Here is a 23,105-nt window from a genome sequence, read left to right as displayed (position 1 = left end):
AAAGCCACAGGAGGGCAGGCAGGGAGAGAGGGAGGGAGGGGTAGGACCAGCACAGCTCCTCAGGAAGATCTAGCTTTCTCCTTTCCTACCCCTTCTTTGAAAATTTTCCCTGAAGTGTGGTGAGGTTTTTGCTTGTTCTTCAGTTTTGTGTTTTTAAACTCCACAAGAATGTAAGAATCTAGCAAATCTGCCTGGTAGAGCTGCAGGGAGCCCCACAGGGATGCTCCACACCTCATTCAGGACACTCAGCAGAGCTCAGAAGGCTGGGCTGGGTCTCAGCTGAGCTGCTTGGCCCAACAATCAGCTCCAGCATTCACCACAGGCAGGTTTTGGTAGGGGACAAGTTCCATCCATAGGATCTTGGATCTTTCATCCATGATGAGCTCCAAGCAAAGAGCTGCTGCCCAAGGCCACGAGTGCAGCAGAGCAGCTGCTGGGGCCAGCCCAAAAACCTGGAATTGCACAAACAGGGTATTTCCTCCCTGAGCCCCCACAGGATAAAGAGAAGCCCCATGGCAAGAAGGCAGGCAGGGCCAGGGAGGACCCAGGAAGGCCCAAAATCTTGCGGGGGGGGGGGGGGGGGGGTGGGGGGCTGTGCTGGGTGATGTCCAGGACTGGATCCAGCTGCCCTCTGCCACATCCAGGTGTGGGTGTCTGCAGGTGCTCCTCTGTCCCTGGGCAGGTCACTGTGGTGTCCCTGCTTGGCAGCTCCTGTGGAGCCCTCATGAAGAGCTGTAAGGACCCCTGGGGTCCCCACCAGCGATGGGAGCAGCAGGAGGAGCTGCAGCCATGGAGCAAGAGCATTTCCCCAGGTTGTCCTGGTTCTCCTGCCATGCCCCATGCTTGGTGCTTCCTGCCAGTGCCCCAATTTGCCAGGAAAACAGCCCAGCCTTGGTCCTTGGACCTCGTGTTAACCCATTCTCCAGCTGGCCTGGCCCTGGCCAGATCCAGAGGGGTTTCCAGGCTTGGGAGGGACCTGGCTGGATTGATGAAACAATCCCAGGAGCTCCCTGAGACAGAGCCAAGACCACCAACAAGTCAACACAGAGTAGACAACCACCACATGCCTGACACTGGGAGTCAACAAATTCCCCTGGGATTCAAGGAATTTCCCTGACAGCAAGTTGCACCCAAGAGTTTGAAAATCAATGTTTGTGCTTATTTATTTATTTATTCATCCATTCATTTTTATTCCTTGCTCTTTTCCCACCTGCAAAGCCAATTACTACTTCCTGGAGGGAGCCCTGGATGCCCTGCTCTGCGGGAACAGCAGCGACGCTGGGTGGGTGAGACCCCCTCCCTCTGCACCCCAAATTTATATTATTTAAAATGAAATAGTACATATCTATTAGTAGTAATGGGATGAGATTAAGGTACTTTCATTAATTTTTTGCCTTAATTCACTGTAATCAATTTTTTTGTGTGTGACAGGGAAACTAATTTTATTATCAGTTAAAAGGGAAGGGAAGGGAAGGGAAGGGAAGGGAAGGGAAGGGAAGGGAAGGGAAGGGAAGGGAAGGGAAGGGAAGGGAAGGGAAGGGAAGGAAGAAATCCCCAACGAAACACCTTTCCCAAAGAAATCCCCAAACCCTAAATACCTCAGTGTACAACCCAATCCCAAGCAAAATGTGTTTTCCCACTTTAAACAAATATGTATACTCACAGCTTGAGGGGTCTCAGTCTGAGCCCCCTGCCTGTGTCAGCTTTGGGGGGCATCAGCTCTCACACAGGGGCAGGTGCTGCCAGTCCAGGTGTTCCACCTGTCCCATCCTGGAGGGGAGGGTCCCTCTCTGCACCCCGTGCCTCAAGGATGGGTTTGAGGGGAGGGTCCCCCCTGCACCCCCCCTGCACCCCCCCTGCACCCCCTCCCTCAAGGATTCGTTTGAGGGGAGGGTCCCCCTGTTGCACCCCCTCCCTCAGGGATGGGTTTGGCTCTGGGCCATGCCAGGGTCTCACTCCTGCTGCCCCCTGGCAGGAAGTGCCCTGAGGGCTACGAGTGCATGAAGGCCGGCAGGAACCCCAACTATGGCTACACCAGCTACGACACCTTCAGCTGGGCCTTCCTGGCCCTGTTCCGCCTCATGACCCAGGACTTCTGGGAGAACCTCTTCCAGCTGGTAGGCACCGCCCCTCCTCCCCTGTGCCAGCTTTCCTCTCATCTCTGTGCTGCCCCTGAGGTGAAAAGTCACTGACTGGAACCTTGTGGGCCCTTCTGAGGTTTAGTAGATCCAGCCAGGATCAGTGGAGGTGGAGATGGTCCCATTTACAGCTTCCCTAACATGGAAGACACTGTGTTTCAGTGCAGTGTATTTCCCAGGGTGCTGCCAGCTCTAGCAGGGAAATCAGGGATTTATAAGATTGTCCAGAGCACCTCTGGCTCGAGTTGAGGGACAGGGTTCACTTGTCCCCACCTTGAGTTGTCCTCTAGGGAGACACCACAGAACCCCAGCTGACCCCGGCCCCAGAGGCTGGCCAGGTAAAAGGGATCCCACACCTGAGGCTCCCCCTGTCCTCTGAAGGTTTGCCCAGATGGTCACAGTCAGAAAAGGACCCTGCTGCCCTGAAGGTGGGCCCTGAGAAGGTGGGGCCTGAGCAAAGCGAGTCAGTGATGGAATATTGGCCCCACCTCCATCACTCCCAGCCCTCAGGAACTTTGTGAACCAAGGCTTCTCTGTGCCTACCACCAGTCCCAGCCCAGTGCCATGGCTGCAGGAAGGTCCACTGGGCAATGACCAACCCTTGGAGAAGACAGGAGCAAAATATTTCCCTCCTACCACAACCAGGAGGGGCAAAACCTTCTCTTGGGAGCGCCACCAAAGTGACACAGTGACATCCCTGCCACCTCTCCCCACAGACACTGCGGGCAGCAGGGAAAACCTACATGATCTTCTTCGTGGTGGTCATCTTCCTGGGCTCCTTCTACCTCATCAACCTCATCCTGGCCGTGGTGGCCATGGCTTATGCCGAGCAGAACGATGCCACCATGCTGGAGGAGCAGCAGAAGGAGGAGGAATTCCAGCAGCTCATGGAGCAGCTGAAGAAGCAGCAAGAGGAGCAGGAAAGGCTGGTAAGTTGGAAGAGTGGAGGCCCTCCACTCTTGAGGGGTCTTGGGGATAGGGAGAGGAAATGGAGGCAGCAACAAGCATGGTGTAAAATCTGAATAAAAACTCCCTTTGGTCCATAGGAAGTATAGAAAAAATGGATCAACTGTTTTGGACATCACATCTGAATCAGAAAACTGAGATACTATCATGGGTGGGGACAAAAAAGGCTGAAAAGATCAAATTTCCACATCCAAATCCCAGCCTGGGATGCACTGAGAGGCAGCAGAGAGGAGCAGCACAGGGATGTTTGAGAGGAGGAAGAGGTGAGGGACATAAAAGGCCTCAGAAGCTCCAGAGGATCTCCTGCAGCACTTCAGGAAGGCTGGCAGGAGCCCAGCTCAGTGTCACCAGGACGCAAAGGAGCACTCAGGGAAGATGGGGCAGCTCAGCTCAGTGTGTCAGCAAACCCTGGGCTTTGGGGGCACAACCAAGGGCTTGAGACACCCTGAGCCTCACCAGGGAGCTCCTGGTGTCCTTGTGGCAGCCAAGGAAACTGGAATGGTGGAAGTGTCCATGCTCATTGCAGGAGGGTTGGAAACTGATGGTCTTTCTGTCCCTTTCCCACCCCGTGATCCAATGAGCACCAGGTAGAAAGGGACCTCCAGGATCATCTGTTCCAGCCCTGCTTGGCCAAAGCACAACATGGACAGGAGATATCCCATTGTGGTGTTACCTTCACCCCTTTGCCATCCTTGGGAATGTTTTTCAGTACAACATCCCTATAAAAACACGGCCAAAAGCCTCTGGTGCTGCAGCCCAGCCATTTTCCAGCTCTAACCATCCTTTTGGTCCATGTCAGCAGTATCCCCTGGAGACATCCCAGAAAATCTCTTTGGGCAGGTCACCAACTCCCTCACATGTAGAGAGACACAAACCAATGTTTGACTCTCTCCAGACCTCTTATCTCTCTTCTCTTATCTGTCCAGAGCTACAGCATCCCCTGGGAAGTGGCTGCTCCTCTCTGGCTGCTGCTGTTTGCAGGAAGGGTCTGAGCCAGCCCTGCCCAAGGGTCAGGCTGGTGCTGAGGCCCCTTTCTTGAGCAAATCCAGCAGGGAAATGCCCAAAGGCCTTTTTAAGGGATGTCTTCCTTTAGAGTCACACAGAGAAATGGAAAAAACAGAGGGAATTAAGCTAAGAGTGAGGGCAAAACACCTACAAGAAACTATAATTATTAATTTTTATATTAATATTTAATATCCCATGATTAAAGATGGAAAATGTCCTGGATTTCAGCAATGTGCTGTGAGAACAGAGAATTTCCCACTCCACTGTGGCATCCTCAGTGCTATGAGAGGTGTAATAAACTTCAAATTTAATAGCACTGTTGAAAAGAAAAAAAAAGGACAAAAAAAAGACAAAAAAAATTTTTGCATGCAATGGAAATGTGTTAATACAACATTTAGTGCAAGTGCAAAAATCCTGGAGGTCACATTTCAGCAAGCGCCTTGCGGATTTTGCTTCTTTGCCACTTTGGATGAGAGCTCATTGCAAAGGGCAAAGTTTCCTGCTTGAAGAACCAAGGTTTGCTCAAGTTTTTGTCCTCAGGAACTATTCCTGACCAAACCTGAACAAACCTAACACAGCTGTGGAGAGCTGAGTGCAAGGGGTGCAAGAGAAAGGGGGAACTGTAATTTGTGTAATTTTGTGTAAAACTTTGTGTGTTATTCTTTTTTATTTGTGGTAATAGAAGTGGTTAGAGGTGGTGTTGTAGTGGTAGGTTGGTAGTTTTGGTGGTTATAAAATAGTGTTTGTTGTATTGTGTGTGTATGTTTGGTATTGGGGGTTGTTATTTTGTTGTAAGTTAACATTTTGTAGGGAAAAGGGAAAAGGAAAGGAGAAGGAGAAGGAGAAGGAGAAGGAAGAAGAGGGGGAAAGGAAAAGGAAAAGGAAAAGGAAAAGGAAAAGGAAAAAGAAAACCAGGACAGCTTGGGTTGGAAGGCACATGGAAGTTCATCCAGCCCCCCCTGCCATGGTACACCTCCCAGTAGCCCAGGCTGCTCCAAGCCTCCTCCATGCACCACTTCCAGGGAGGGAAGGAATGTTCCCAGCCCCTGGAGCCCCCAGCCACGGTGGGATGTCCCCATGGCTGCGGGCACAAGGGTGACAGGGTTGTGCAGTTGCAGGAGCGCTCATCCAGCAGCAATTCCCTGCCCAGCAGCGTGGCCGGGAAGGGACAGGACTCGGACCTCAACAGTGACCAGGACAAGGCCAAGGACTGCAACGGGCAGGTGGTGCCCAAGATCACCCTGCAGAGAGCCGACACCGTGGTTGATGTAGGTGCCAGCCCTGCCCCTGCCATCCCCGAGGGTGCCCACCCCCCTGAGTGCCCACCCCACTGTGGGTTGGGTCCCACAAGCCTTTTTGGGGTGTCCACCTTGCACTCAGAGGTCTTTCCAGACCATTCCCTGTTTTCTGCCTGCTCTGCCTTTCAGAGCATGGAATAACTCTGCATCCCTCCCTCCTCTCCTCCCAGTTCAACTCCACCCATGAGCTGGAGAAGCCAGACCTCAACCACCTCACTGTGGGCAACCAGGATGGGCCAGGGCTGGAGAAGAGGGTGGGAAGTGCCATCAGTGTCATCTCCAACGCTGTGGAAGGTATGTCCTGCTGGGTTAGGGTCCTGCTCAGTGCTGGAGGGCCTGGGTTGGTGACAGTGGCTGTCCCAAATTCCCAGCCCCACACAAGGGATGGCTCCAGCCCTGGGATCAGTGATGCTCAAGCCAGACTTTTTATCCCAGCTCACTGGGATGATGCCTGGAGGCAATAATCCAAAATCTCACACAAATTAAAGAGATTGCAGCTGGTCAGAGGAGTTTCCAGAGCCAACTGGGAACTGCTGAGCAGCTCCCCAGGAGCTGCAGTGTCAGCTTCAGCAAAAAGCACCATGAACTCAGCAGTTCATGTGCCCTGTCCCCCAAGAACAGGCAGAAAACGCCCTGGTCAGCCTAGAGCAGTCCCCTTGGGTGTCCTGGCAATCTCAGGGTGGCAGGGACGCCTCAAATCCTGCTCAGGGGCTGGGAGCAGGATTGGATCCACAGTTCCCTGGCTGATCTGCCTTTCCATCCCTCTCCAGTTTGGAGGGTCTGCATCATCTCCATGCCTGGGCATGGGAAAGCTCCTCCTTTTAGCCCCTGAATTTTTTGGGTGCCACAACACAAAAAGGATCTAAAGCTTTTTAAAAGTATCCAGAGGAGGGCTAAGAAGATGATGAAGGATGTGGAAGAGCCACATGAGGAGTGGCTGAGGTCACTTGCTTTGTTCAGCTGCAGAAGAGGAGCGTGAGGTCAGACCTCAAGGGGCAGCTCTGATCTCTGCTCCCTGGGAATAAGGGAATGAGCCATGCCAGGGGAATTCGGGATGGATATTGGGAAAGGTTCTTCTCCCAGAGGTGCTGGCACTGCTGAGGCTCCCCAGGAAATGGTCCCAGAGCTCCAGGAGGGTTTAGATAGCACTGCCAGGGATGCCCAGGGTGGGAGTGTTGGGGTGACTGAAGCTGCATCAATGATCCCTGTGGGTTTCTTCCAGCTCAGGCTATTCCATGATACTAAAGTCATAGATCATCCAGAGCTGGTCCAGGGCCTCAGGAGAACTTCTCCTGAATGTCAGCACTTGCCCACCCAGGTGAGGACAAGATAATCCCACACTTTTCTTTTCCCACCCACAGAGCTGGAAGAAGCTCACCAGAAATGCCCACCCTGGTGGTACAAATTCGCCCACACATTCCTGGTCTGGAACTGCTGCCTTCCCTGGGTGAAGCTGAAGGAGTTTGTCAAGCTGGTGGTGATGGACCCCTTCGTGGACCTGGGCATCACCATCTGCATCGTGCTCAACACTCTCTTCATGGCCATGGAGCACTACCCCATGACGGAGGAGTTCGAGAATGTGCTGACCGTGGGGAACCTGGTAGGGAGCTCCATTCCCTCCTTCAAACCCCCTCCCCAGAGGGCAGATCCCCCCCTGCTGCTGTGTGAGACATCCCAGGTCTCTGCCCACAGCATCCCTGAGCAGGACTGGGCTCTGGGATGGACCAAGGGCTCTGATGGGATTGGGATCTACCATTCCTGCTCCCCTCCTGCTGCATCCTGAGCCACCCTGTGCACCACAGCCCTGGGTGACACCACAGTGTCCCCACAGAAAGGTTGGGTGGCCACGGGGCAGAGCAGAGGGTGTTCAGATTGTGGAAACAAACAGGTCCCTGCTGAGCAGGAAGCAACAATGCAGCATTAAAATTAATAATAATCAGGGGTTTGTCCAGTGCAAATCTCAGCTGTCCTGATTTTATAGGTACATTTAGTGGCTGCTCCTGCTTGGAGCTGGTGGCAAATGTCTGTGGTGGCTCTTCACTGGGGGTCACTAAACGTGGTTGTGTTTGTAGGCGTCTCAGTGTCACAGACATGTTTTATGGAAAATCCTTTCCTTAGGAGTTTTTCTCCTGAGAAGCTGGGAGGCCTCAGGAACAAAATGCAAACAATGGTTATCTGCTGCTGTGGAATGCAACAGGTGCATCTGGGATTGGTCTCATGTGGTTGTTTCTAATTAATGGCCAATCACAGTCACCTGGCTCAGAGCCACAAGCCTTTGTTATCATTCTTTCTTTTTCTATTCTTAGCCAGCCTTCTGATGAAATCCTTTCTTCTATTCTTTTAGTATAGTTTTAATATAATATATATCATAAAATAATAAATCAGCCTTCTGAAATACGGAGTCAGATCCTCCTCTCTTCCCTCACCCTGGGACCCCTGTGAACACCACCACATCTCAGGACAAGGGAAGAGATAAGAATCTTGACTTTATGTTTTAGAAAGCTGATTTATTATTTTATGCTATATATTATATTAAAAGAAAATTATATACTAAAACTATACTGAAAGAATAGAAGAAAGGATTTTATCAGAAGGTTAGCAAAGAAAGAATGAATAATAAAATCTTGTGACTGCTCACAGCCTTGACACAGCTGGCTGTCATTGGTCATCAAGTAAAAACAATTTCACATACTGGGTAAACAATTCACTATGTCACATCCTAAAGTAGTAAAACATGAAGAAGCTGAAGTTGAAGCTGAAGCTTCCCAGTTTCTCAGGAGAAAAGATGCTGGCAAAAGGATTTTTTATAAAATATGTCTATGACAAATGTCTCTGAGCTGGATGGATCGGTGGTGGGACAAGCCCGGAGCCCCTGGCAGGGGTGGAAATGCTCTGAGGATGGGAGCGCTCCCATCCCCCGGGCTGCCCCAGCACCTGGAGCGCAGCCCCGGAATGACAGACGCCGCTGTCTGTCCGGCGGGCGGGACCGGCTCCGGTTTCACTCAGGAAATACAAGGGGATTAATGGGCCGGGGCTCAAGGCACGGCCCGGCTCGGGCGGCTCCGGGGCTTCCTCCGAGCCAGGAGCGGATCCGGGGATGATCTGCAGGGGAACGGCCGGGCGGGGATGGAGCAGGAGGAGGAGACACCCCTGAGACCCCTGGGCTGCCCCAAATCCCCTCCCGTGCCCGGGGGGGAGCTGCCTGTGCCACCCCAGGGTGTGCAGGACAGGGCAGGGCCAGCTGGGACCTGCAGGACAGGGGATGTTTGTGGGCTGGCATGATGGGGACACATGGGGACAATCCCCTGGGATACTGGAGCAGGACAGTGGATGTTTGTGGCCATGTAAAGGATATGTGGGAACAATCCCCTGGGACACTGGAGCAGGACAGGGGATGTTTGTGGCCATGCTGGGGACACAAGGAACAATCCCCTGAGACACTGGAGCAGGACAGGGGATGTTTGTGGCCATGCAAGGGACACATGGGGACATCCCCCAAGATGCAGGAGCCTCCCTGCTGCTCCTCCCTGCTCTGTGAGGGACAGACCTGTCCCAACACCATCTGTCACCAGGCCCTCTGCATGTGCTCTGCCATGGAATGGCAGCAGGGATGGTGACTGTCACCTGGCTGAGCCCTCTCTGCAGTGACACAATGCTGCGGGTGCTGCTGTGGTCCCAGGAAAGGAACAATGTGTAAAACCCAGCTCAGCTCTCCCAGGGCTCAGGGAGGGACAGGGGCATCCCAGCAGCAGCCCAGCTCCCAGTGCTGGGATCTGTGATTTCCCAGTCATTCCAAAGGTGTCTCCTCACCAAGGAAATTTTATTTTTAATTTTCAGCTGCCAACACTCACCTTGGTGTCCCTCCAGAGGAATCAGTCACCAGTGCTCCCAGTCTGGCTTTACCACCCCACTGGGCAGCACCTGGGGAGCTTGTTCCCAACTGGGACTGGCCCTAACAGGGTGAAATGGTTTAGGAGCACCCCAAAAAAGAGGGATGATGCCCACCCCACCCCACAGCTCAGCGCTGATGTAAGAACAAATGGTCAAGGGTGCTGCTTCCCACAGGTTTTCACAGGCATCTTCACAGCAGAGATGGTCCTGAAGCTCATTGCTCTGGATCCCTACGAGTATTTCCAGCAGGGCTGGAACATCTTTGACAGCTTCATCGTCACCCTGAGCCTGGTGGAGCTGGGCCTGGCCAACGTGCAGGGGCTCTCGGTGCTGCGCTCCTTCCGCCTGGTACGTGCTGGGGACACCTGGGCGGTGACAGGGACAGGGATGGCTTGTCCAGCCATGTTTGGCTCAGCTTGGGAGGGCCCAACTTGGCCTCTGTTGAAGACAAGACAGAGTTAAATATTCAGGGAAGTTGGAGTCAGAGCAGATGTGGTCTCAGCGCTTCTGCTGGTTAGAGTGACCCCGAGATGTGTTAGAAAGTCTCTTTTCCCAGCCTGGCAGTTGAAGGAGTCAGAACTCTTCTAATCTTATTCTCAAGGTTGTTTATTGTTTCTTATCTATAAAACTATTTCTCTGGCCTGCTGAGGTACATTCAGCAGGTCAGACAGAGGCACACTGTTGTTATCTTTTTATACTAAAACCTACATGTACATTATTTACCATAACTTCCCAATACCTATCACCTATGTTAGACAGTGAGCTTCTACTCTAAACCAATCCAAAATTGCCAGCATCACAGCAGAATATGGAGGCCAAGAAGAGGAAGGAAAAGGGACAGGGTACTCCCAAATTCCTCCATCTTGGGACTCCAAGCCCCCATACTAAAAATGCCAAAAATCTATTTTTCACCCCATGACAAACTAATTATTATTCTACTTAGACTTTCATGGCTTGCAGATCCTCATGTAAGGTTGGAAATTTTTTCCATGGGTCATAATCAAAGTCACAGATGTCTTGAGCTCTGTGCCAAGGTCCCTGAGCCCCCTGGCAGGGATTTGGGCAATCCAGGACAGCCAGAGGGATGTCCTGAATTCCAACAGTGTGGGTTCAACCCCTCCTGCCTCAGCCAAACAGCCCCAGGAGGGTGCAATGGCAGTGGCACAGCCTTGGATTTGCACCAAGATGAGTGGCTCCTAAAACCATTGGATTACTATTATCCTTTGAGAGTAAGGAGCCTGAGGTTCTATACTCAGATACAAGAGTTAGAAGTTCTCAGTGGTTTTACCTCTCCTCAGCAGGTAAGAAGGGTCTAACTTGTATTTTTAGAGTTGTGGTCTAATGTTTTGGTTGAAATTATACTTGCATATGGGGATACCGGAGATTAGTTCGGGTTTAAGGTTTAGAAGTATCATGGGAATTATGTGCAGGGCTATGAGGAGATATTCTCATGTGGAGGAGTTTTGGATTGATGTGATCTGGGATGGGAGGGTACCTCATCGTGTTATTATTAGTATGTATAAGGTGTATGAGGTGGAAAGTAGGATTGCAGCCCCTGGTAGGATAATTGAGAAGGCGGATCAGTTGAAAAGTGCAATTACAATGTTAGTTCTGCTATGAGCTTTGTTGTTGGGGGAAGGGCCATGTTTGTTAGGTTGGCTAGGAGTCATCAGGTGGCTATGAGTGGTAGAAGGGGTTGAAGCCCTTGTGTAAGTAGGAGGATTTGGCTGTGGGTTCATTCATAGTTGGTATTGGCTAAGCAGAATCTCTCTGCCCCCCCACAGCTGAGGGTTTTCAAGCTGGCCAAGTCCTGGCCCACTCTCAACATGCTCATCAAGATCATCGGCAACTCCGTGGGCGCCCTGGGCAACCTCACGCTGGTCCTGGCCATCATCGTCTTCATCTTCGCCGTGGTGGGGATGCAGCTCTTTGGCAAGAGCTACATCGAGTGCGTGTGCAAGATCTCTGTGGACTGCACCCTGCCCCGCTGGCACATGAACGACTTCTTCCACTCCTTCCTCATCGTCTTCCGCATCCTCTGCGGGGAGTGGATCGAGACCATGTGGGACTGCATGGAGGTGGCCGGCCAGACCATGTGCCTCATCGTCTTCATGATGGTCATGGTCATCGGCAACCTCGTGGTGAGCCTGGGGCTGGGGACACGGGGGTGCTGGGCTGGGGACGCCTCTGTCCAGCTCAGGGCTGTGCCCGTGGCAGGGTCTGGTTGGAGCTGTGGGGAGCACAGGTATTCTCCTCCTTCTCCAGGCCCTTTGAGTGGGCTGTGTCACCTCTGTGTGAGACAGAGGGAGGAGGAATTGTTCCTGAGGGACCTCCAGCTGAAACCAGACTGGGAACTGGGGGGAAACTGAGGCACAGAAAACACAAATAGGCTTAGGCAGAGCAGGAGCAACTCTGGGATAAAACAGAGCTCAGCTTCAAGCTGCCTCATGTCCTCCACTTGGCTTTTCCAGCTTTCCTACCCCGTTTCCCACTCTCCTGATGAGGGATGGAGGCAGAGCTCCATCCACCCATCCACCCATCCATCCATCCATCCATCCATCCATCCATCCACCCATCCATCCATCCACCCATCCATCCATCCATCCATCCATCCATCCATCCATCCATCTATCATATATCCATCCCACCCTTTGCTCCAGGTGCACCCTACAAGGCTCCTGCAGATCCCCAATCTCCCCAGCCCTCACCGTGCTCTAGGTGGCATCTGCTGATGGCCACCCTCCTTCCCTGAGTCTGTGGGACCCTGTGCTCCCCTCACCCCCGCCCTACACCCCCCCCTCCCCACTCCCCCCGGCTGCCTGTGCTGCCTGAGCCGCAGGTTTGCGAGTTCCAGGCGAGCGTGAAATCCTTTCTAAACTTGGTAACCCCGTCGCTGGCAGCTCTGGAGCTTGTTTTGCAGCCTGCGTGGGCCCTGCTCTCCCTTCTTGAGGAGCAGGGCAGGGGAGGGAAGCGCCGACTCGCTCCTATTACTTGCCGCGGTTGTGTAATCCCTTTGGAATTTGCTTTGAAAAACTATCTGCCCCCGGGAGCCGCTGACCCCTGTCCCCAGGGAGGCTCTGAAAGGAGCCTGAGGAGAAGCCCAGAGCAGCCCCCGGCTCAGGTCAGCTTGGAGTGTCCCACTTTGAGGGCAGAAAGTTGGGATTTGGGTGCCTCTTGGCTTCTCTGGGATTTGGGGCTTTGAAGGGAGAGCCCCAGGGAGGTGCTGGGCAGAGAGGGCAGCAGCCCCGTGCCCATCTCCCACAGCCAGCAGAGGCTGGTGATGCCACCTGTCCAGGGGATGGTAAGGCTGAAAATCACCCACAAGGGCCCCTGTAAGGAGCAGGAGCCTGTCCAGAGCCATCTGCAGGGAGTGCAGGAGTCTGGACTGGGAATCCCAGCTGGGAGTCCCTGCAGAACCCTCCCAAAAGGGGCTCTGGGAGCTTTCCCTCTTCTGGAGCTCATTTTTGGGGCAGCACAGTCCACTCACCTCTCCAGGGCACTGCTCTGAGGAAGAGACAGGGGCAGCACGATTTCAGCTGGTGGGGTCAGTGGCAGCCCTCCCTGAGGTGCCACTGTCCCCTCCCAAAGGTGCCATGTCCCCATCCCAGAGGTGTGGGTGCCCCCTCCCCGAGCTGCCATTATCCCCTCCCAGATGTGCAATTGTCCACTCCCAGAGGTGCCATTGTCCCTATTCCAGAGGTAAAAGTGTCCCATCCCAGAGGTCTGGGTGTCCCCTCCCCGAGGCGCCAGTGTCCCCATCCCAAAGGTGCCATTGTCCCATCCTAGAGGTGCAGGTGTCCCCATCCCAGAGGTGCCATTGTCCCCTCCCAAAGGTGCACCCCAGCTCTCGGGGCAGCTCTCCAGCTCCTGCAGGGATCCATTTACAGCCCAGCAGAGAAACACGGAGCACAAACACGTCCAGGGCCCTCTGTGCCGCCCTCCTCCTCCTCCTCCTCCTCCTTCTCTCTGCCAGGCTCTCCTGGCCGTGCCTCAGGTATTTCCGAGCCCTGGAGCCTGTCCCAGAGGCTCCCAAGGCTCCCCGTGCAGGGAGGTGTGTGTTTCTCACGCAGGAAGAAGGTGACCTGTCCTTTGCTCTTAATGACACTTTGAGCATTTCCTTTGGGGTTATTCAGGGAAAAGGGAGGAAGTCAGTCGGGTGACAAGGTAACAGAGTCCTGTCCTACAAAGCCAGCGGCGCCCATTAACTGTAACTGGTGCTTAATGGGGTAATTGCCTGTTGGGCCCGCGGGGATTTATTTAAAGACGTGCTTTAAGGCACAAGGCATGAGCCATGTGAAAGCGGCAGTGTCCTTGGATAGCAGCTAATTCCCGTCTCAGATGCCTGCTGGCACCGCGGCACAAACACCGACAGCTGTGGGCTGGCTCCGTCCCTGCTCTGCCCCTCGGGGTACCTATCCCACCCCTCCGCTCCTGCTCCTGGCAGGCAGCAGCCCCAGCTGTGCCAGGAGAGGCTGTGGTGGGCTCCAGGCACGTTTTGGGACGGTGAAGTAGAAGGGGAAGCACACGAGCCCATGCCTGGAGTTACACTGAGCATTTCCTGGCTTGTGCTGGGGTGAAACACGGCTTTGATGGAGCAGAGCAGGGATGGGGTCACAGCCAATCCAGGCTCCTCCATGGCCCCAGGGTGTGGGAGACCCTCAGCAGAGTCCATCATCCATCCTTGCTGGGAATTGCTGGGGCTTGCTGGGAATCTGGGCTGCCAAAGCTAGGGAAGAGGAGAGGAAGAGCTGCAGCTGAGAGGACAAGCAGGAGGTTTCATTCTGGGGAAGATAAGGGACATAATCACAGCACCATGGAATCCCAGACTGGTTTGGGTTGGAAGGGACATTGAAGAGCACTCAGCCCCACCCTGTGACTTGGCCAGGGACACCTTCCACCATCCCAGGCCGCTCCAATCCCCATCCAGCCTGGCTTTGGACCCTTCCAGGGATCCAGGGGCAGCCACAAGAGCTGAGTTGCATCCTTGGGGGTGATGGGGAGAAGCAGCAGAGGCTTGAGCAGCCCCCCATGGGATTCCTGGAGCTCCAAGGGACCAAAGGAAGGGACACACTCACAGATCCACAGGAGAGCTTGAGGGGAGCTGAAACCATGGCTGGCATCACTTGCAGCAGGATCAGCAGGACTGTGGGAGCCCAGGGTGCGGTGGAAGGCATCAGAGCCCAGGGGGTTTGAGGAGGAGCATGTCCATGCCCTCCAGGAACTGGGACTGGCACCTCTGCAGCCCCCAGAGCTGGTGAGGGCAGGGCAGAGCCCACGAGGTGCTCAGTGAAGGGGCTGAAGCCACCAGCGATCCCTATTATATTTGGGTCACCCCCAGACAAAGGAAAGACGGAACGATGAATCTGACTCCATGTTCTCAGAAGGCTAATTTATTTTTTTAAGATACTGTATTATATTAAAGAATGCTATACTATACTGTACTATACTATACTATACTAAAGAATACAGAAAGGAAACTTCGAGAAGGCTAAAAAATAATAATGAAAACTTGTGACTCTCTCCAGAGTCCTGACACAGCTTGGCCCTGATTGGCCAAAGAGTGAAAACAACTCACAGCAGAATCCAATGAAACAATCACCTGTGGGTAAACAATCTCCAAACACATCCCAAAGGAGGAAAATACAGGAGAAGCAAATCAGATAATTATTGTTTTCATTTTTCTCTGAGGCTTCTCAGCTTCCCCAGAGAAAAATCCTGGGCTGTCACAGACATCTTTTATGAAAAATCCTTTCCTTAGGATTTTTCCTCCTGAGAAGCTGACAGGCCTCAGGAACAAAATGTAACCAATGGTTATCTGCTGCTGTGGAATGCAACAGGTGCATCTGGGATTGGCCCATCTTGGATGTTTGTAATTAATGGCCAATCACAGTCAGCTGGCTTGGACAGAGAATCCGAGCCACAAACCTTTGTTATCATTCTTTCTTTTTCTATCCTTAACCAGCCTTCTGATGAAATCCTTTCTTCTATTCTTTTAGTATAGTTTTAATATAATACATATCATAAAATAATAAATGAAGCCTTCTGAAAAATGGAGTCACATCCTTGTCTCTTCCCTCATCCAAGAACCCCTGTGAACACCATTTCACTGGGCGAAGGGATTTTTCCAGAAAATGTGAATGCCACAGATCCCTGCAGCTGCAGAGGGAAACCCTAAGGCTCAGCATCCAGCTCAGGGCTGATGTTTGCTTTGTCCCCCCAGGTGCTAAACCTGTTCCTGGCTCTGCTGCTGAGCTCCTTCAGCGCCGACAGCCTGGCAGCATCGGACGATGATGGGGAGATGAACAACCTGCAGATCGCCATCGGCCGCATCAAGCGCGGCATCGCCCTGGGCAAGGCCGCGCTGCTGGCGCTGCTGCGCCGCCTCTGCAAGGGCAAGAAGGTGGCACCCGAGGAGGAGCAGGAGCCCAGCAAGAGGGACAACCCCGCACTCAACCACCTGGACACGGCCCTGGAGCCCAAGTCGGGGTACCTGGACGGCATCACGGGCAAGGAGCACATCTTCATGGACGAGCTGGAGCACATGAACTTCATCAATAACCCCAGCCTGACGGTGCAGGTCCCCATCGCCTCTGAGGAGTCCGACCTCTACGAAGAGACCAGCACCCAGTCTGACACCGAGGACACCAGCAAGGTCAGCGACGGGGTGGGAGGGAAGGGTTTCACCCAAAACTGGGGCTGGCCCATTCTTGCTGTGCTGCCCAAAGAGTGATGTTGGTTTGGGTCACTTGCAGCTTTCCCACAGGGCATGGCACGGGCCAAATTTGGTGTTTTCCAAGCTGGCATTTCCCAGCTGGAGGGGAGAGGAGGGTCCAAGCAGGGTTTTGGCTGGTTTGGGTCAGGCTGTGGGGTCATTGCTGATGCCAGAGGGCCCCACAGGGGCAGCACAGGGCAGTGCAAGGGTCAGAGCACCCTGTTTGGGGTTAAAGATGTCCCGGAGGAACCTGATGCCAGGAAATCTGCTGATGGCACTATCATTGGATCCACTGCTAATGCCTCATCCTGGGGGGGTCCAGACCAGATGGAGGAGCTTAGCAGGGGTGAACATGAAGCGAGGGGTGGGGGATCCAAAGCTGAGACAGCTGAGCCTGGTCTCCAGGGCACTGCTGGGGTCCACTGGGGAACAAGAAACTTGGGAAGACCCAAGTGGACACAAAAGGGTGTGGGTGTGGTGGGAAATTACTGCTCACACCAAAGTCCTGGGGACACAAGGTGCAGCTGGAGGTGCTGATGGGGACAGGAACAGGTGCATCAGCCTGGGAAGGGGCTTTGCTTGGGCAATAGGACACCTCCGAGCAGGGATTTGTCATGACTGGATGGCAAAGGTGTTCCAGGAGCTGAGGGAACTCTGGAAAGCTCCATCCCAACCAGCCCTGCCAGGCCCAGGAGGCACCTGGGTGGGACTGCACAGGGAGCCCAGGAAAGGCTGGAAAATGAAGCAGGACTCCCAAAACCGCAGAGCCTCTCACCTCCCTCCCCTCTGCAGGCTCCTCACAGCTCAGCACGGTGACAGGGACCCAGCTTGGCACAACCTGGGGCAAGGAGAGGGGACAACCATGATTAATTAGTGTTATATGGGGCAACAGGGAGATTTCAGCATTTGGGGTGCAGAGGGGGGCAGGAGAAAAGTGAGGCTGGCCCCTTTCACTGCCAAGCCCTACAGAGGGGACAAACTTGCATGGAGCACCTTGGTCAAGGGAATGGGCCAGGGGAGTTGCTGCTCTCAGCTCCCTCAGAGTTGCCACCAGGAGGGCTGAGAGTTGGCATTTCCTCCCATATTTTTCCTACCCAACCCCAGTCCCACAGCAGCAGTGCCCAGCACACTGGGCACACTGCAGAGGTGATGCCAATGCCAGCCTGGCCATGATGGGAGGGGACACACAGGGTCCCCATGGACCTCAGCTCCCTGTCACCCCAAAGTGCTTCCCAGCAGGTGGGAAAACCTTGGGGTGCAGCCATGGGACCTGTCCTGGCACAGCTCTGGGCTTTAGGGTGTGCTCACAGAGAGCACCCACTCCAAACACTGCGTGGGAAAACTCTGGGCTCAGCAAAGGCAAAGGGCACCTCTCAACCAATAAATACCAGTTCAGCCCATTGGGGCTATTGGGTTTGGTGCCTAAATTCAGCCAAAGTTGACTTAGGTGGGAGCCAAGGGAATGCATTAAAAACAGGGGCCCTGCCCAGGCAGGGGGAATGATGGGCTGCAATTTATCATGAAATCACAGATTGTTTGTGTTGGTGAGAGCCTCAAAGACCATGTAATTCCAATTCCCTGCCATGGCAGGGACAGTTTTGTGACAGTGTTCATGGGGGTCTGAGGATGAGGGAAGAGACGAGGATCTGAAGGCTTGATTTATTATTTTATGATATATATTATATTAAAACTATACTACAAGGATAGAAGAAAGGATTTCATCAGAAGGCTGGCTAAGAATAGAATAAGAAGGAATGCTAACAAAGGTTTGTGGCTGGGACAGAGAGTCCAAGTCAGCTGACTGTGATTGGCCATTAATTAGAAACAACCACATGAGACCAATCACAGATGCACCTGTTGCATTCCACAGCAGCAGATAACCATTGTTTACATTTTATTCCTGAGGCCTCTCATGTTCTCAGGAGAAAAAACCCTAAGGAAAGGATTTTTCATAAAACATGTTTGTGCCACACCTTCCACTGTCCCAGGTCACTCCAAGCCCCAATGTCCCACCTGGCTTTGGGCACTGCCAGGGATCCAGGGGCAGCTCCAGCTGCTCTGGGCACCCTGTGCCAGGGCCTGCCCACCCTCCCAGGGAACAATTCCCAATTCCCAATCTCCCATCCATCCCTGCCCTCTGTCAGTGGGAGCCATTCCCTGTGTCCTGTCCCTCCATCCCTTGTCCCCAGTCCCTCACAGCTCTCCTGGAGCCCCTTTGCGCCCTTAGGGTCTCTGAGCTGTTCCAGCCACTCCCCATGTCCAGGTGAGCCCCCCCAGCTCTCCCAGCCCGTGTTCACCAGGTGAAATGACAATGATTTAATTCAGCACTCGGGCGCTGAAGGGAGGGATCCCTGCGCTGTCCCGGGTCCGGTGCCGGGTGCGTTCACAGCCGGGCTCAGCTGCAGATGGAGCCAGAGCCCCGCGCAGCGCAGGCTCCGCTCCCACCCCAGCAGCTGCAACCACCCCGCCAAATCCTCCCCACTTCCAGAGCAGCTGCTGTGCAAGGAAAAGCTCCTTTTCGGGGAAATGGCAGGGGCAGGATCATCGCAGCCACAATCGCAGCTGGTTTCTCTTGGCAGCTCCGAGCAGGGAGGAGCTGCCAGCCTGGACATTGGGGCTTGGAGCCACCTGGGACAGTGGGAGGTGTCCCTGCTATGGCAGGAGATTGGAATTACACGGTCTTTGAGACTCTCAAATTTGTGATTTCACGGTAAATCGCAGCCCATCATTCCCCCCCTGCCTGTTTTTAATGCATCCCCTGGCTCCCACCGTGTGGCTCTGCAGAATTCGTGCAGGGTTCAGGGCTCTTCCAGGGGCTCCTCCCACGGGGCTCCCACCCTGCTGGGCAGGGATTGTGTTCTGAGATGCTCCTGGCTCTGTCAGTGGGGCTGAGGGAGCTGGGCAGGGGCTCAGCCTGGAGCAAAGGAGGCTCAGGGGGCCCTTGTGGCTCTGCACAGCTCCTGACAGGAGGGGACAGCCCAGGGAACAGGAACAGGAGCAGAGGAAACGGCCTCAGGCTGGGCCAGAGCAGGTTGGATTGGATATTGGGAAAATTCCAGCATGGAAAGGGGTGTCCAGCTCTGGCACAGCCTGAGGGTGGTTTGGAGTCCCCATCCCTGGAGGTTTTTAAACGCCCTGTGGATGTGGCACTTGGAGACAGGGGACAGTTGCAGCCTCAGCAGTGCTGGACTCGATGGTCTCACAAGGCTTTTCCAACCTGAACAATTCTGTGATTCTCAGGGCTGTGGATTTTGGGGTCAGGTGAGTGAGGCTGGGACAGCCCCAGGCAGGCTGGAGATGCTGTGCCAGGTGTAGGATGGAAACTGCTCCCCAAACCTGCTGGTTCCAGGGGTGGGATGGAAATTTCCCCCCAAACCTGCTGGTTTCAGGTGTGGGAAGGCTCAGGAGCCCCCAGGGATGGGTTTTATCCCTGTCCCTATTCCCCAGGGATGGGTTTTATCCCTGTCCCCACCCAGCGGAACCAGCCCTGAGCTCCACCCACAGATCTCCTGGGCTCCCTGAGCCATCCAAGGCCCTTTTGGACCTTCCCCCACAACTCCAGGGCAGCTGCTCTGGTTTGTCCCCAGCCTGACCCTCTCTAAGGCTGTCCTGGAGGCAGATGGCTCCTGTGTGTCCTTCTCTGGGGTCACAGCTGGCCTGGCTCTGTGCTGAGCCTCCCTAATCCCCCCGGCCCTCCTGTCCCTGCCCCCAGACTGAGGGTGGTCCCAGGGGTCCCTGAGAGCCACCAGCTGGGAGCTGGTGCCACCCCTGCTGCTGTGTCCTCTCCTGCCTGTCCCCAAAGGTCCCCACAGCCACATCTTCTCTGTGGCCCCTGACTGTGCCTCAGTTTACCCCAGGAGCTTCTCCCTGGTTTTTGGAGGATGGAGCAGCTCCTTTATGGATTACCAAAAGCAGGAGCAGCCTGAGGGAAGGATTGTCCCCTTCCCATGTAAGCCAACACCTTCCTGTGCTGGAAATACCATCCTGGACCCTCTGGTTCCTGCTGCTCCCAGGCAGGATGGGCAGGGCTGGGGATCTGCTCCTTCCTCAAGTGTTGCACGAGGATCTTCTCAGAAAGCCAAAAAAAAACCAGAGGAAAAAGAGTCCCAGGGGCTTGCCAAGGCTGTCCCTTGTTATCAGCCCCTGTGGCCTTGCTGAGTGGTGTCTGGGAAGGAGCCAAGCTGAGCTGGGAGCAGGATGGAGCTGGGGAGAGGCAATTGGGATGCAGGTTTGGAATTGGAGAGAGGCATTTGGGATGCAGGCTTGGAGCTGGGGAGAGGCATTTGGGATGCAGGTTTGGAATTGGAGAGAGGCATTTGGGATGCAGGTTTGGAACTGGAGGAGGCATTTGGGATGCAGGTTGGGAATTGGGGGAGGCATTTGTGATGCAGGTTTGGAATTGGAGAGAGGCATTTGGGATGCAGGTTTGGAATTGGAGAGAGGCATTTGGGATGCAAGTTTGGAACTGGGGAGAGAAATTTGGGATGCAGGTTTGGAACTGGGGAGAGAAATTTGGGATGCAGGTTTGGAACTGGGGTGAACCTCGGGCTGAGGGCCCTGCAGCACGAGCTGAGCCAGAGGGAGGAGAGAGCAGAGGCTGCTTGGGTTTCTGCACCAAAAGGGGGTTGGCAGAGCAAGGCTTGGATGGGGACAAAGAGGAGGAGGAGGAGGAGGTGAGAAAATCAGAATCAGCCTGAGGTGGTGGCACAGGTTGATGGGAGATGGAGCTGCTGTGCTGGGAGGAAGGCTGGGATCAGGGCACCTTCTGTTCCTCTGAACCTGGATGAGAAACAAAGCTCAGCTATCAACAATCCTCCAAGGTTGGCATGCCTGGATGATTCAACAGCTTCTGGGCTGTGTGTCCATGGAAGGGGATTCAGAGCATCTGCCAAACAAGGGCCTCCCATCACCCAGGAGTCCTGCCAGGCTCTCTGGGGCATGAGGAGCATGGCTGGAGCTGGCCAGGAGCCTGGCCTGAGCTGCTGTCCCCCTGCAGAACCCCCTGAGCAGCGACAATGCCTCATCCGTGTGCAGCACGGTGGATTACAAACCCCCTGCACCCGAGGAGGAGGAGGTGGCAGAAGAGGCTGAGGAGAGCAATGAGCCTGAGGAGTGTTTCACTGAAGGTGAGGGCAGGGCTGGAGACCCTGTGGGCACGGGAGATGGGTGTGGAGAGGGGAAAATGGGGGTGGAGGGGCCACTCTCGACCTGTTCTTGCAGCACAGGGACCCCCAGGCTCTCTGAGCTCAGCCCCAAATCCTCCTACAACACCCCAGAGAGGATCCCCATGGAGCTCCCCTTGTGCACCTCACCTAAACCCAGCAGGATTCCTGTGACAGTGTTCACAGGGGTCTGAGAATGAGGGAAGAGACGAGGATCTGACTCCATGTTTCAGAAGGCTGATTTATTATTTTATGATATATATTATATTAAAACTATACTAAAAGAATAGAAGAAAGGATTTCATCAGAAGGCTGGCTAAGAATAGAAAAAGAAAGAATGATAACAAAGGCTTGTGGCTCGGACTCTCTGTCCAAGCCAGCTGGCTGTGATTGGCCATTAATTAGAAACAACCACATGAGACCAATCACAGATGCACCTGTTGCATTCCACAGCAGCATATAATCAATGTTTGCATTTTGTTCCTGAAGCCTGTCAGCTTCTCATTAGGAAAAATCCTAAGGAAAGGATTTTCCATAAAAGATGTCTGTGACAGATCCCAGTCCAACTTCCACCAGGGAGGGTTTAAAATGCCAATAAAACCAGGAACAGTGAGAACACCCTGGCCAGGAGTGACCTCAGCCCTGTGTCCTCAGGCTGTGTGAAGAGGTTCCCCTGCCTCTACGTGGACATCACCAGTGAGAAGGGGAAGATCTGGTGGAACCTCAGGAAAACCTGCTTCCGCATCGTGGAGCACGACTGGTTCGAGACCTTCATCGTCTTCATGATCCTCCTCAGCAGTGGAGCTCTGGTAGGTGCCACCTTCCCCTGCCCCCAGGGCTCTGCAGCAGCTTCCCAGCCTGGGGGAGCCCAGGGAGGGTTGTAGGATTGATGGGGTAGGATGGTCAGGATGGACAGAGACGAGAGATCTCTGCAGCCAGGTGTTGGAATTTGGGGTTTATTGCAAAGGGCCTGGGTGCAGGGCCCTGCTGGGAGCTCCAAACACAGCTCAGAGCAGGCTGAGAGAAGAGAGGGGGAGAGAGGATGAGAGGGTGAGAGAGTAAAAGTGTAAGAGAGTAAAAGTGTAAGACAGCAAAGTTCCTGTTCCAATACCATAAATCTTCTTCTGTGTTGAATATTCTGATTCTCACTAACCAATCTAGTACAAGATACAAATCCTATAGCATTCACATACAGCCTATAAGAATCATTACATTACCATACTGTGTTACATTTTAAACCCTAAAAACTCCTCTTTGGGCCCTTCTGCCAAGCTGTAGGGTCTGCTCTGACCCTTGGGCCTGTCTGCAAGCAGAGGGTGTTGTTCCATCAAAAGGGGATCACCTTCAGCCAGCCACACCATTGTTTTCCAGTTGTTCAGTAACTGAGGTATCTCAAAGCTTGCTTTCATTTCAATCTCGCTTATAGTTTCCATATTCTCAAAATCTTTTGCCAGACAATCATATTTATGAAGCTTTCCTGTTTCATCTTCCCCAACAGAAGGTGTTATATTTACCTCTTCAAGCCAGGTCTAATAAACTCTTGGACACCCAAGATATCTCAGCTACCCTTGGAGGCATAAAAATCAGCAGAATGGCTTCTGTTGCAGTGTTGGAAATAAAAATGTTTTATAAAAAGCAAAATAACAAACAGAAAAACCGAGCCCAGTGCCAGACGTTCTTGCTCCTAGTAAAACACTTTACAAAAGCCAGGCTCTGGGCATCTCCTGTGCCCAATAATCCAGCTGTGGGCAGATTTTTGATTTCAAACCCCATTTGGCTCAGCTCTAACACCTTCCAGGAGCCCTGGTCACCCTCCCCAGCATTCCTGGACCATCATCCACAGGCTGTGGTCCATGACTCGAGGGGATGCCACTGCCCACAGCCACCACTGCTGCTCTTGATGCTAACTATGAACCATCTGAACCATTTATTG

General features: G+C 53.6%; 1 protein-coding gene across 1 annotated transcript in view; it reads left to right on the top strand.

The window, feature by feature from the left end:
* Positions 1-23,105, top strand: part of SCN4A (sodium voltage-gated channel alpha subunit 4) — a 39,426-nt gene that overhangs the window by 6,972 nt on the left and 9,349 nt on the right. The window contains exons 7-17 of the mRNA XM_054281435.1: positions 1,219-1,282; positions 1,976-2,117; positions 2,855-3,067; positions 5,222-5,377; positions 5,578-5,701; positions 6,769-7,007; positions 9,473-9,646; positions 11,083-11,439; positions 15,519-15,950; positions 21,007-21,136; positions 21,827-21,981. Of these exons, the coding sequence (XP_054137410.1) occupies positions 1,219-1,282; positions 1,976-2,117; positions 2,855-3,067; positions 5,222-5,377; positions 5,578-5,701; positions 6,769-7,007; positions 9,473-9,646; positions 11,083-11,439; positions 15,519-15,950; positions 21,007-21,136; positions 21,827-21,981 (2,186 nt within the window). The remainder of the gene's footprint in view (positions 1-1,218; positions 1,283-1,975; positions 2,118-2,854; positions 3,068-5,221; positions 5,378-5,577; positions 5,702-6,768; positions 7,008-9,472; positions 9,647-11,082; positions 11,440-15,518; positions 15,951-21,006; positions 21,137-21,826; positions 21,982-23,105) is intronic.

The sequence above is a fragment of the Melozone crissalis genome, unplaced genomic scaffold (genome assembly GCF_028551555.1).
Source record: "Melozone crissalis strain CALT ecotype California unplaced genomic scaffold, PUWL_Pcris_2 ptg000032l_1, whole genome shotgun sequence".
Taxonomy (NCBI): Eukaryota; Metazoa; Chordata; class Aves; order Passeriformes; family Passerellidae; genus Melozone; species Melozone crissalis.
This window is presented reverse-complemented; position numbering and strand designations above follow the sequence as displayed.